Source organism: Staurois parvus, unplaced genomic scaffold, assembly GCF_062004578.1.
Source record: "Staurois parvus isolate SC_StPar_1 unplaced genomic scaffold, SC_StPar_1.0 ptg000209l, whole genome shotgun sequence".
In the NCBI taxonomy this organism is placed as follows: Eukaryota; Metazoa; Chordata; class Amphibia; order Anura; family Ranidae; genus Staurois; species Staurois parvus.
The window spans coordinates 5,282,501-5,297,260 of record NW_028318005.1 but is presented as its reverse complement, the minus strand read 5'-3'; the positions used below and the strand labels follow the sequence as shown (position 1 = coordinate 5,297,260).

The following is a 14,760-nucleotide window of genomic DNA, read 5'->3' as shown; positions in this document are numbered from 1 at the left end:
GTTTTCCATGTTTGGTTAAAACCATGCTCATTTTGTGTAAAGAGGCCCTCTCACCACTGTTCTCATCTATGCCTGAATGTTGCTGTAGCAAAGGCAAACAGGATACAGTTTATGGTCACAATTACCCCTCTTCTGATTCCAATTTTTTGGATTGTCAGTGTTACAGGCACTGTTGAACCATCCCGATCCTTGGATCTCTCCTGCATTCCCCTGGCTGATAATCATTAAAGCAGAACTTTACCCATAACAGCATAATACCAAATAATGTTCTTTAGCAAGAAACATACATTCCACATTAATAATTCTGCTACTAAAATTAGTGTGGTGTAAATAACCTCCAGCATTGTTCCGGTTTCTTCTTGCTGGAAGCTGCCCAGTACCCCTGAGCAGCAGTAAATATTTAGACTGTAAGCAGATTGGCCTCTTTTTTTGGAGCAAAGAGCAACTGAGCATGTGCAGAGCAGGGTGAGCCCAATACTGCATTTTAAACAGTATAGGTAGTTATTTTTAATGTTTTACCTGCAAAAGGGGCCAGCATGAAATGATCTAGCAGGACTTAATTCTGACTCAAGTTCCACTGTATTGTGTCTAGCTGTGCCTGTAAATGAAAAAAATGAAGTTTAAATTACAAGAGGAGCCAACTTTTACTTGTCTCAGGGTCTCCAATGGTCAACTCTAGGGAATCAGACTTTGATCCATTTTTTTTTATTTTTCACGGATGTCTTATAACTTCCTCTATTGCAGACTTACAAATTACTTTTTTGGATAGTTAGGAATGGTTTGCCTATATACAGAGTCTGCAGCCATTTTATTTGCAGCTACTATATTCTGACACACCTTTCAATTATATGGATCGAAAATGATTTACAATTGCCAATAGTGTTTCTCTACCAAACATGTCCTTTTCATTGAACATATGTGAGTAGGAGTGATTTGTTCTCTCACACTGTCAAACTCCAAAAAGGCAAGAATCCGGCCAAACAGACCTCAATGTATTAACAATACTGCACATTAATCCTGATCTCGACAAACCAAATGTTAAATGGATGGACTTGAACAAATCTGTAAATCTCCTTCTCTAAACAAAGCAGCTATTAATTCTGTGAAACACCTGGAATTAATCACAGTACACCCCATGTATAAAAACTGTCAAATGTGCTTTTCTTTCATTGACACATAGCTCTGGATGAAAATTTCAGAGCCACAGACAAAACAGATCTTGCATTCGCCTACAGCAATTACATTAGCAGCCCCTTGAGAGGTCTTACTTCATTAGAAAACTAAGCTGGGCTTCATTCAATAAGACGCATGAAATACATGAGCTGGTTTGACCAATCAAGTGTCTTTCACTGCAGGACTGAAGAGGACATATTGAACTGGTTGCTATTGGCAACCATTGGCAATCACATGGCACAGAGACAATCCAAATCGGCTCTGTACCTTTATCTGAGGCCCTCTGCTGTCTAGTGACTGTGGGAGCAGCAGTTTTGTATGCATGCTGGACGCGCGCACAAAGGTAACCATACAGAGGACACGATCATCCTTCCTAATAAAGGTGCCAATTAGCTCTTCTATTACAAGAGTCTGTCCTAAAGTGCGTAAACTGACAAAAGTCGGATATCCAAGCATGACCTGACCATGGCTGAAAGCATAAAAACAGAGGGAGGAGGGAAAGATTTATTGCTTAGGATTAGGACAAAAGAAAATTTGGGGCAGCACCAAGCGTCAAAATTTTGGCCACCTCTGGACATTCATGATTAAATGCATCAAAACAATAGTAGAAGCAGGTGTACATGGGAGGTTGAGGGTTTATGAGGCCATTTTTGTTTCCTTGGTGGTGCATACAAACTTCTGCTATATGTAATACCCATTTATTATTGCAAGCATTTTGTCACAAACAAAAGGCTTAAGCTGCCCATACCTGAATCGGTTCAGCAGGGACTGGCCAAATTTTGATCCATGTATAGGCAATGTAGTTGCACAGAAGTCGATCTACCCATAGACTTCAGTACAACCGCCTTGTCGTCAGATTTTTCCCGCTCGATCAGAGCCGCCAGCTATAGTCTGCAACACTGGTCTGTGTATTCAGACAGCGGGGAGACCTCCTTGCCCTCAGAATACAATGCCAGAGCTGGGAGAATTCCCATATCCACATTGAGTGTGTGGATGGGGGACAAAAAGTCAGGTTTAAATTAGCAGCCCCTTGAGAAGTCTTACTTCATTATAAAACGGTTATCCTGCAGTGGCCTTGATGCTGGTGACCGATTTCAAAACACCCTATGGCTGGCCATACATGTAGAGAATACCCAGCGGGTTGATTGGCCTGGGAAGGACAGCTTGGATGGAGGAACCTCGCCTTCCAGCCTATATATTCTGCAACCCACATCTGCCAGAACAGTGACCACATCTAACTGGATGCAGTTACTGTTTGGCGACAATTTTACACCAGCTTCTTCATCAAAAGTTGATTAAAGAATTGACTCTTGTTGACTGGAGTGATGCTCATTGAAATTCAAGCTTTAATGGCTGCTGCTGAACAGTCCGAATTTCAATCGATGTATCCCTCTGTTCAACAGAAACTTCTGTCAAACAGTCCTGCTGGAACACCAGCATTCCATGAGCTTTTGCAGCACTGACCGGTGTAGACTGACATTCCCGCTGTCAGAATACAATAGCGCAGCGGGGGAGATCCCTGCATCCATATTGCTTGTGTAGATACAGGAATCAGTTTTTTGTTCAACCCGCTGGTTAAAATGAAAAGAAAAACCCTCAAAACTGTGTATGGGGCAGCACAGTGGCTAAATGGTTAGCACTTCTGCCTGGCAGTACTAGGGTCGCTTGTTCAAATCCCAACCCTGGCACCACCTGCCTGGAGTTTGCATGTTCTCCCTGTGACTGCGTGGGTTTCCTCCGAGTACTCCGGTTTCCTCCCACACTCCAAAGACATGCTGGTAGGTTAATTGGCTCGTGTCTAAATTGTCCCTAGTATGTGTATGTATGAATGTGAGTTAGATTGTACACTCCTTGAGGGTTAGGGACTGATGTGAATGTACAATATGTATATCTAAATTGCTGTGTAATTTGATGGCGCTATATTATTATTATTACACAGTATTTATATAGCGCCAACAGTTTGCTCAGCGCTGTACATTACAATGGGAGACAACACATGAGACAGTACAGTAACAATACAATAAAATACATGAGGGGTTCGAGGGCCCTGCTCCTTGGAGCTTACAATCTAGGAGGGAGGGGAGAGTGGTACAGGAGGAAATAGCATGGAGTGGTAGGAAGAGTGGAGGCAATTAGGTGAGGGCGGGGTAGGCTTCTCTGAAGAGATGGGTTTTCAGGGTGCGCCTAAAGGTGAGGAGGGTAGGTGACAGTCTGATGGATTGGGGGAGTGAGTTCCAGAGGATGGGGGAAGCCCTGGAGAAGTCCTGGAGACGGGCATGGGAGGAGGAGACCAGGGAACTGGAGAGTAGGAGGTCTTGTGAGGAGCGTTTTGGGTGGTAGATGGATATCAGATCGGTGATGTAGTTTGGGGCAGTATTATGAACAGCTTTGTACGTTAGTGTTAGTAGTTTGAATTTATAATATAGAAGTACCTGAAATAAATAAATATACCCCTATTAAGGGAGCTGCCACTGGGACGGCCGATCTCTCTATGCCCTGGTTCACTAATGCACCGCCTGTCCGCTCTACACCGAGTTAATGATTCATTAACCCCCTTCCCTGCCATTTCAATCCTCAGCTTGTTTCCTTCTTGGAGACACATGGCAAAGGAATGTCAACAGTTGCGTAAAGCACAAAATATAAATAAGACTCTCTTGGTTCTGAGCCCTTATTGTTTCACTACCTTGGGCTCTGGCTGACCAATTTGTAACACATTCCTGGCTTGCAGACTGCCGGCCCAGGCTGGGACTAACACAGCCTTGATTTATTAAAGGACAAATAAAACATTGCCTGTCTTATGATGGATGTGAGCAGGCCAGAAGAAGAGGAATGCCTGGAATGTAGCGCACTGCTTGGAACTCAGACAGCCAAGCACAGTTCTCAGTTATCAAATGACCTCTGATTGCTTCCTTCGCAAAGGAATGAGAGGCATCCTGACATCTAACTCCGTGCCAGCAAGACAAAGAAACAAACATTCACAGGCCACATGCAATCCTCTTGGCCTGGCCTGGCCATTTGTTGGTGGTTTTTATTCATCCACATGAAGGCTCTGTCAAAGAACACACACTGCAAATAAACCCGGCGACAACTGCAAGGTCTCCTTGTGTCAGAGGAGCAGCTGTGCTCCCACCCAGGAGTGGGAGGGTTGGCTCCTCTGATCAGACCCAGCAGACATTTGGTGTAGGATACATTTACCGCCTATCTGATTCCAGACGCAGCACTAAGCCATGGGAACAGAATGGAGCCTGCATATACCCGTCTGTTCAATCCAATTTACATCCTTCAAGTTTTCTGCTGTTTGAAGGTTTTTCAGAGTGTTTACCAGGGGTGGACTGACAACTCATGGGGCCCCCGGGCAATAGGGGATCATGGGGCCCCTGTGTCCTTGCCTACACTCAAAAAAGCCTATGAAAAAGGTACCAGGGGCATCTCATGGGGCCCCCTACTGACCCCGGGCCCTCCGGCAGTGCCCGAATTTCCAAATGGTCAGTCCGCCCCTGGTGTTTACCGTGTCAGATACAAATTACACTTTCACTAAGATGTTACATCCGTATTCCCCCCCTCCACCAGGGATCTTCTCCCCATGTCTGCTGCCACCATTCAAAAAAAAAAAAAGATGGCCGGGTGGACAGCGTATTCTATGAATGGGAAACTACAATTACAGACATACTTTGCGGCTGTTGGGTTGTAATTGTCCATGAAAAGCACTGTTGAGCACTATGGTAGTTCATTGAGGATTCCTGTCAGTTTGTGTAAGTTCTCTGCTTGTACCTCATAGGATCAGTCAGCTACACAGTCTGCAAGAGCCGTGCATGGCATGGGTGCAATCCTATGCAGGCTCCCAATACTAAGCAGTCTCTGAATGGCACGGGTGCCACCCTGGTGAATACTTTCTAAATGTGCACTGTGTAGAAGATATTCACATTTGTAGCAGCAAGTGACATCACTGGCGCATGTGCACTGCGCTCTGAATGGATGGCACCCTCGAATGTGCCATCCATTCAGAGCACTGTACCACAATCGTGACTCTCATACGTATGCGCAGGAGTGACATCATTGCGCCCCTGACCATTCAAACGGTCAGAGCATACAAACTCAGAAAAAAAACAAAACCGGGTGCACTCTCCTCGTGCATTAACGCAATAACCAAAAATGTATTAAAAAGATGCAAAAACATACTCACAAGCCATAAAAGGTCATAACAACAGAGACAAGAAATCAAAAGGTGCCAATCGTGGACAGCATGCATCCCCGGGTAAAGTGCTAACACGTTTCGGGAGTCGAACTCCCTTCCTATTACTCTGAGGGAGTTCGACTCCTGAAACGTGTTAGCACTTTACCCGAGGGCCGTCTTGCTGAGCAGGCTCGGAGCTCAGGCCGGATCTGTCATTGGCACTGGGAGCTGTCAGGCTGCTCAATAGCTGAGCGCAGTGAAAGTAAAGTAAGGAGTGTGTGCTGTGCTCTCTGCCTCCCCCTAGAGTGCAGTACCCGGATCTGTGAGTGAACAACGAAGTACTGCAACTTTTTATGGGGGGGGGGGGGGTGTACGTGTACATGTGAGTGTGTTTGTGTGTGTCTGTGTATGCATGTGCAATTGTACATGCGTCTGTGTGTATGTACATGTATGTGTGTGTGTGTACATGTGTCTGTGGGTGTGCGCATGTACGTGTGTGTGTGTGTGGGTGTGGGTGTGTGTACGTGTCTGTGTGTACATGTGTCTGTATGTATGTACGTACATGTGTCTGTGCGTATTTCTGTGTATGTACATGTATCTGTGTGTATGCGTGTCTGTACGTGCCTGTGTGTGTATACATGTGTCTGTATGTGTGTGTGTACATGTATCTGTGTGTATGCGTGTCTGTACATGCCTGTGTGTGTATACACGTGTCTGTATGTGTGTGTGTACATGTGTCTCCGTGCGTGTGTGTACATGTTTCTTTGTGTGTGTGTGTGTGTGTACAGGTGTCTCTGTTTGTGTGTGTTTTTTCGGTGGCGAGTAACTCTAAGGCCTGGCTAGTAGCTCAGGCCTTGAAATTTTAAGCCCTGATAAAGGGGGTTGCAAAATCATTGCACAACAACCCCATTCACCATCATGTCAGAGTGCACCAGAACTTCAGTATGAGTGAGGTCAGATTAGAAGTTTACAGCCCACAAACCTCTGCCTATACTTTACTATACAGTAGAAACATACAGCCAGAACAAAAAAGTAGTAATAACAGATCATCTTTTTTTTTACAATGGGCACTTACAAGTGAGAGGGGAACATTCGGCTCATTTTGGAGACATGGTCATTTTCACAGTCTAGTTCGTCATCTCCTTGGTCCGTGTACCTCCGTTTACTGGGGCTGATTGGCGGAGGGCCCGTTCGGTGATTGGTGAGAGTAGCAGGCATCTGAAGAGGCTGCATTCTGGGATCACTCCGTAATGCTGCTTCACCTGTTGATAGATTGATGAAGAATTTGTGAAAATGCTGCACAATGACCATTAGAATCTACAGAGTTGTGTTTTATAGGAATCAGTCAATATACTAAGGAGAAAGGAAAGGTATGTATGCTATGGTGGGACTGCCATTAAAATGAACCAGTTTTGCATGGGTTCAGTATATGTACCATCCCATTCATTTGTATATCCAAGTGCGGTCAGCGGATGGTAGGTTGTTAGAGTGCATCTAAACTCAAACAAAAATGTAATATAGTGCAGCGTTCGATGTGGTGGCTGCATTCGTTTCTTGTTGCCAGGCTAAGTACACCAACAGATCTATTAATAAAAGCAACACGCATTAGACATGGTTAAGCACACATTTAACCCCTTGATCACCCTAGATGTTAACCCCTTAGTGTCAATAGTACAGTGAATAGTATCACGGACCACTATATTAGTGTCTCAGGTGATGTCTGTGGCAGTCTTCGCCCCCCCCTCCTCGGCATCATAATGGTACAGCGATAGCTTGCCCACTGCACAAAGTCACCGCCATTAGAAGAATCACACACACGTGTGGGGACACCCCCTCCAAACCATTGGATTCAGGTGCTCCAATCACCACTATGGCCACAGGTGTATAAAATCAAACACCTAGGCATGCAGACTGCTTCTACAATCATGTGCGAAAGAATGGGCCGCTCTCAGGAGCTCAGTGAATTCAAGGTTGGTACCGTGATAGGTTGCCACCTGTGCAATAAGCCCATCCGTGAAATTTCCTTGCTACTAAATATTCCACAGTCAACTGTTAGTGGTATTATAACAAAATGGAAGCAACTGAGAACAACAGAAACTCAGCCATGAAGTGGTAGGCCACATAAAATGACAGAGCGGGGTCAGCGCATGCTGAAGCGTACAGTGCGCAGAAGTTGCCAATTGTCTGCAGAGTCAATAGCTAAAGACCTCCAAACTTTGTGTGGCCTTCAGATTAGCACAACAACAGTGCATAGAGAGTTTCATGGAATGGGTTTCCATGGCTGTGCAGCTCCATCCAGGTTTTTTTTTTTTTTTTAGGATAGCTTTTATAGCAGAAAGTAAAATATCTCATCTTTCAAAATTGTGGGACTTTTGAAGTTTCTCATAAAATAAGAAACCCAGTGGTGATCAACCAACTACCACCAAAAGAAAGCTTCATTTGTGTAAAAAATTATACAAAATGTCATTTGGATACATCATTACATCATGACCACGCAATTGCCATCAAAGTAGCAAAGTGCCAAATAGCACAAAATTGCCTGGTCATGAAGGGGAAAAAAATCTTCTGGAGCTCCAGTGGATACTTTACAACAAAATGGGTTATATTTATAAAGTGAAGATAGAAAAGAAATATGGAGATGCAGCTCACAGAAACATGTCATTTTTTTCTGGTTCACTGCCAGCTTCTGATAGGCTGCCTCCATTTGACAGGACAGCACCCTGCAGATCCAGAGGAATGAACTCTGCATTAAAAAGTATGAGGCTTATTATGAAAAAGCCTTCCCTCTCCAGTTTCTTTTTTTTCAGTTTTTTTTTTCAAAAAAGCAGAAACCCTTTGGAGTCTCAGATCATAAAAATTTCACTGAGGCAGCTGACCGATTCCCATGGCACGTATCCCTTTCCCTTTCACTTTCATGGATCCGAAGGTCGCTCTGCTACTTTTGCTGATAGAAGAGAATTCCGGCAGTACAGTGAGACGCTGCAGGACGGCAGCTGAAACAAGAGGATTATTTTACCCAGAGAGTGAAGTGACCCACAAAGCACCACAGGGCTGGGGTTTAAGATCTGGCACCGAGAGCAGACTGGAACTTTCCATCGCACAAAGGCTGCTACAGCCAATAACCAAACCTTGTACAGTGCCACGCTCGATACAGCTTTCCTCATTTAACAAGTCTCACCATGAAGAAGATTCGATTTCTTGCTTTAAACAGAAGAAGAAAAAAAAAAAAACCTCAAATACTGTGTTAACCTCTTAACAAGCAGAAATAAATGGATTTTCTTGGATCTTGTTCTGCATTGATTATTTACCACGGATAAGAGGCAGGAGAAGAAGGATTTTAGAGGAAAACACATTATGACAGAAATGTGGAAGCCGCAGATACTGAGATTTCTCTTAAAATGCTAGGTAGCTGGTTGTCTACAACTTAAATACTCTCATACACGCACCTGGAACCGCCATGTGCCAAGAACTCTGAATCCACAGGTTTGAGGTTGCAAAGGTGTGGAATTTTTTAAAAAACTACTTGTTCAGGGATTAAATTGGAGTCCCAATCTACTTGTCTCATGACAAATATACATAATCTACAATCTAAATGATGTACAAATCTACAATCTAAATGATGTATCCAGATATAAAAAAAACAAAAACAAACACAAAAACAAACACAAAACAATTTTAACCAAAACCGTATTTAAATCTGAGGTACTTTTAGGAATGTGTAAGTCTTTTAAAATCAAAAGGGGCTTTATGGCGACTTAATTAATATTTTTACTGTGCGCTGTTTATCTCCTCCTCCCCTCCCTCCCGGTCTCCAGCACCGCACCCGGGGACTAGCAGGGAGGAGAGAGACCTTGCAGTGTAATGAGCACTGATTGGGTGCTTGTCAGGAAAGGGGAGTGTCAGGCTTCTCCTTTATCCCTTTCGCTGCCAGAGCAGTTTTTTGCACAAGTTTAAAAAATAATTTTGAAGATTACACAAAACCCCCAAACATGATATTTTATGAAAGAAGCGAGCACATACACAAGTGCCCCCCATCGACTTGCTCTGCGACTCGCTCTGGGGGCACTCAGCAGGAGCCCTGGCAGGGACCCAAGAAGAGCAGGATTGGGGCTGCTCTATGCAATGCAATTGCACAGAGCTAGTAAGTATAACATGTTTTTAAAAAAAATTACCTTTAGAGCCCCAGCTCCTGTCTGCGCAAAGATACTAAAAGGGCCTGCAAGACAGGTCAGTAGGAGGGGCTCTAACAGCACTGTGCTGATGTCATAAGGAGCTTGTCCCAACAGTTCCCAATTGTTGGCAATTGACAGAAGAAAAAAAGAAAAAAAAATGAAAAAAAAAATGCTGTTTTGCTACATTTTCCAGCTTTCGAGTGTTCTTACAGCTAAAAAAACTCCTCTAGAAACTCACTAGTTCTGGGGGGTTTTTTCCCAGCCAAAAAATGCTGATTAAAGCCTATGTGCATGGACACCAAGGATAACATTCTGGGGAGTTTACTGGCTGTAGGGAAAAAAAAAAAAAAAAAACGCCAAAACAGCCGCTGTAAAAACATCCAGTGTGCATGATGCAATGGTAGCCCCTGCCTGCAATGAAGCAATACTGGTCTACTATATTTGTCCAGGACTACAAGAAGAACCATGTTTAAGTCCAAGATGGTAGAAAACAAACAAAACACAAAACCACAATAGTACAAAAAGAAGGATTTAAGGCAACGATGCTTTACCTCCAAAAATATTCATATGCATTGTGTAAAAGAGCGACTAATACTAAAACCGTTCTATTTATCCATAAATACTAGTAAACCCTCCTGTGCTGTACATAAATCAGCTTTTAAAAAAATGATGTAATTGGCGCACAGTGGTTCCTTGACAATGTATTACGATTAAAAAAGAAGCCATAAAAGAAGTTTTATGCCACAGCGGCATGTGTTTTAATCACACATACAAAGGCTAAATCTCATAAAATATGGACAAGAGAGAATAAAAATAGACCACATCAAAGGTCATGCCAGTGATTCAATCTCTCCCAAGTATATTCTAGCAGGCAGCTGGCTTTGGAATCCAATTGATTTACATCTACTGGAAAAAGCATAAAACACCTTGCTGAGCCATGCAGAAGAGTCACGAGTTGAAGGCCTCTGTTACATTGAGATACATGTGCAAGGGAAAGACACTATACCCAGAGTTCATATAAATTATGAGATGTACTGCAACTATTCTACAACAGAACCAGGGAAGTGAAATCTACAGGACAGCATGGCAACACTTCCCTGTCAATAATGACCAGAAGGGCCCATTCACATAGGCGCAGAGGTCTATACACCACAACCAATGGCCGCATTTCTGTGCCCGGGAGTCTTACAGCCTTCAGCACAATCAATGACAGGCTGTAGCTTTAGGTTGTTACATATGAGAATATATTGTACATGTGTTCAAGGAAGGATGAACGGAACTGGGGGCCATTCTTCTAGGGGGCCAGCATCCATCTGCAGCCTGTCATTGATTTGTACCAGTGTCCATACACAACACCTGAAACTCCCAGGCTCAGATATACGGACAGTTTCTATGGTGTACGGACCTCTGCGCCCGCTCTACGACTGAGCTCACTGAGTGAAACATGTTAGAGCAGTGGTTCTCAACCTTCCTAATGCCGTGACCCTTTAATACAGTTCCTCATGTTGTGGTGACCCCCAACCATAAAATTATTTACCCAGTAATTATAATTCATGAGTGTCGTTTTACCTCCAATACTGCTGCTTTCAACACAGTAGCTGCTTTTAACAGAGTAGCTGCTTTCAACACAGCAGCTGCTTTCTACACAGTAGCTGCTCTTTACACATCGGAAATATGTGTTTTCTGATGGTCTTAGGGGACCCCTGTGAAAGGGTCGTTTGACCCCCAAAGGGGTCGCGACCCACAGGTTGAGAACCACTGTGTTAAAGGCTGGAGGTTCAGGTGGACCTGCCGGTGCACTGCATGGATCAATAAAACCTTTATTACAGATTCTGGAATGGAGAGCGGCTTGCTCTCTTCATCTGATGTTGTGGGCTTTTTAAAAAAGATTTCAGATTGCTGGTGTGCCTACACCTGTTATCGGAAGTACTGAGGTACAACATTAAGGGTCCCTTCACATGGGCGGTCTCCTTTTTAATCCGTTCAATGCACTGGTGCAAATTGTTGCCCTGATCTGTATTTTAGTGCAGGTGTAAAATGCAGAATGGAAGGAAATGTGAAAAACTATTTCCAATGTGTGCTATTCACATCATAACATGGGCATGTATGTCAACAGACATCAAAATGTGTGTCAACAGACGTCAGTGCGTATTAAAAAGGCGACTAAAATTGATGGAAATGTACATGCTTTTTCCATACATTTTAGCAAAAGTCAGTGTGAATTGGACCAACGTCTTTCGTCTGTTCAGTTACAAAAAACTAAAAAAAAAAACACCACACACACAAAAACACAAATAGGGCTTTGATCTGTTCCACAAAATGGATATGCGTGTAAATCAGGTAATCTTTCATTTACATCTGTTTTTCCATAGAGGTGCATTGATGACAGTTTTTCATCCATCAACAGAAAACACACTCAAAAAAAAAAAAACCTCTGACCGCATATGGTCTTGGAATCCCTGCTAAAAAGGATTACACCTCCAGGTCGTGGTACATCACATGGTCATAAGTGAAAACGAACTCTCCTGCGCTCTGAGACCCAAAGGAGGTGGATAGATGGAACCAGAACTTGAAAAAATTCGACCACCTGTGCATATGGGGTTGTGCAGCTCCAAACAAGGCTGGGGAAGCCCGACCAATACTGTGAAGCAAAAACAAAAAAGAAGCGCACCAATCTTGCGCATTACCTCAGTAGACCAGATATTTATTGGATACAAAAATATACTCACAAACAATGAAGTATTTCAAGCATGTCAGTTCTCAAAGGAACTATGGAATGGTAAGACCTGCGCGAGTCCCATCATAGGGGTGGACACTCAGGGAACAGCTGACGCGTTTCAAAGGATGTTCCCTCTTCGTCAGCTGTTCCCTGAGTGTCCAATCCCTATGATGGGACTCGCGCAGGTCTTACCATTCCATAGTTTCTTTGAGAACTGACATGCTTGAAATACTTCATTGTTTGTGAGTATATTTTTGTATCCAATAAATATCTGGTCTACTGAGGTAATGCGCAAGGTTGGTGCGCTTTTTTGTTTTTGCTTCACAGTATAAGTTCATAAGTTGCATAGAGGTTTAAAAAAAATAAAATAAAAATAAAAGTGGTCCAACTAGCCCATATGACACCCAGGGCAGATAGTTTTTTGTTTACCATCATCTTACTCTACAGCTAATCTTGAAAATGAAGAAAAGAACTGAAGACAGTAAGGCTCGGTTCACACTGCTGTGGCCCCAAAGTCGCACACCTTTCTTGTGACTCTGGTACAACCTGAGTGCCATAGACTAATGTTAAATCACAAAAGTCACAGAAAAGTAGTTCAGAAGCCTTTTGGTCCCTGTGACCCAAGTCGTATTGGGATAGCACCCATTGAAATGAATGTGTTTTGACTAGTCTTGCAACTTTGTGTCATAAGCCACGTATGTCTCAGCAGTGTGAACCAGGGTTAAAAATAATGGCATGGTCTAACAATTGACAGGGTAGAGAATTCATTTGCCCTTGCCTCCCTTGATAGGAACCCCGACTGACAAAGGCTGCTCTATTAGTACACATTTATTTCCTTGTTCATTACACAATAGCCAGACTTTATTTACCATAATATTTCCTGGAGGCACTTCTGTAGTAAGATGACACTGCTGATTTGAACATTAATGTGTAACTAAAGTTAAGTAACAAGACGAGATACTTCTGGTTTAACTATCTGCCAATATCAAACGTTAAAGTATGTAAACCCTCACCTTGTAAATCAACCTGTTTAGTGGAGGTCAGTTGTATAAAGATGAAAGGCAAAACATTTGTGTATAGATTTAAAAAAAAAAAAACCATTATACAGTCAGGTCCATAAATATTGGGACATCGACACAATTCTAACATTTTTGGCTCTATACACCACCACAATGGATTTGAAATTAAATGAACAAGATGTGCTTTAACTGCAGACTGTCAGCTTTAATTTGAGGGTATTTACATCCAAATCAGGTGAACGGTGTAGGAATTACAACAGTTTGCATATGTGCCTCCCACTTGTTAAGGGACCAAAAGTAATGGGACAGAATAATAATCATAAATCAAACTTTCACTTTTTAATACTTGGTTGCAAATCCTTTGCAGTCAATTACAGCCTGAAGTCTAGAACGCATAGACATCACCAGACGCTGGGTTTCATCCCTGTTGATGCTCTGCCAGGCCTCTACTGCAACTGTCTTCAGTTCCTGCTTGTTCTTGGGGCATTTTCCCTTCAGTCTTGTCTTCAGCAAGTGAAATGCATGCTCAATCGGATTCAGGTCAGGTGATTGACTTGGCCATTGCAGAATATTCCACTTCTTTCCCTTAAAAAACTCTTTGGTTGCTTTTGCAGTATGCTTTGGGTCATTGTCCATCTGCACTGTGAAGCGTCCAATGAGTTGTGAAGTATTTGGCTGAATATGAGCAGATAATATTGCCCAAAACACTTCAGAATTCATCCTGCTGCTTTTGTCAGCAGTCACATCATCAATAAATACAAGAGAACCAGTTCCATTGGCAGCCATACATGCCCACGCCATGACACTACCACCACCATGCTTCACTGATGAGGTGGTATGCTTAGGATCATGAGCAGTTCCTTTCCTTCTCCATACTCTTCTCTTCCCATCACTCTGGTACAAGTTGATCTCGGTCTCATCTGTCCATAGGATGTTGTTCCAGAACTGTGAAGGCTTTTTTAGATGTCGTTTGGCAAACTCTAATCTGGCCTTCCTGTTTTTGAGGCTCACCAATGGTTTACATCTTGTGGTGAACCCTCTGTATTCACTCTGGTGAAGTCTTCTCTTGATTGTTGACTTTGACACACATACACCTACCTCCTGGAGAGTGTTCTTGATCTGGCCAACTGTTGTGAAGGGTGTTTTCTTCACCAGGGAAAGAATTCTTCGGTCATCCACCACAGTTGTTTTCTGTGGTCTTCCGGGTCTTTTGGTGTTGCTGAGCTCACCGATGCGTTCCTTCTTTTTAAGAATGTTCCAAACAGTTGATTTGGCCATGCCTAATGTTTTTGCTATCTCTCTGATGGGTTTGTTTTGTTTTTTCAGCCTAATGATGGCTTGCTTCACTAATAGTGACAGCTCTTTGGATCTCATCTTGAGAGTTGACAGCAACAGATTCCAAATGCAAATAGCACACTTGAAATGAACTCTGGACCTTTTACCTGCTCATTGTAATTGGGATAATGAGGGAATAACACACACCTGGCCATGGAACAGCTGAGA

The 14,760-nt window shown here is 43.1% G+C and overlaps 1 protein-coding gene across 4 annotated transcripts in view; it reads right to left on the bottom strand.

Moving 5' to 3' along the window:
• The window catches only part of VGLL4 (vestigial like family member 4), a 162,580-nt gene that overhangs the window by 28,193 nt on the left and 119,627 nt on the right, over nt 1–14,760 (bottom strand). For all 4 annotated transcript variants that reach the window (XR_016312934.1, XR_016312935.1, XM_089678706.1 and 1 more), the window contains one exon: nt 6,423–6,609. Coding sequence is in view for 2 of the 4 variants with exons in the window: in XM_089678706.1 (XP_089534832.1) it covers nt 6,423–6,609 (187 nt within the window). In the remaining 2 variants the exon portion in view is untranslated. The remainder of the gene's footprint in view (nt 1–6,422; nt 6,610–14,760) is intronic.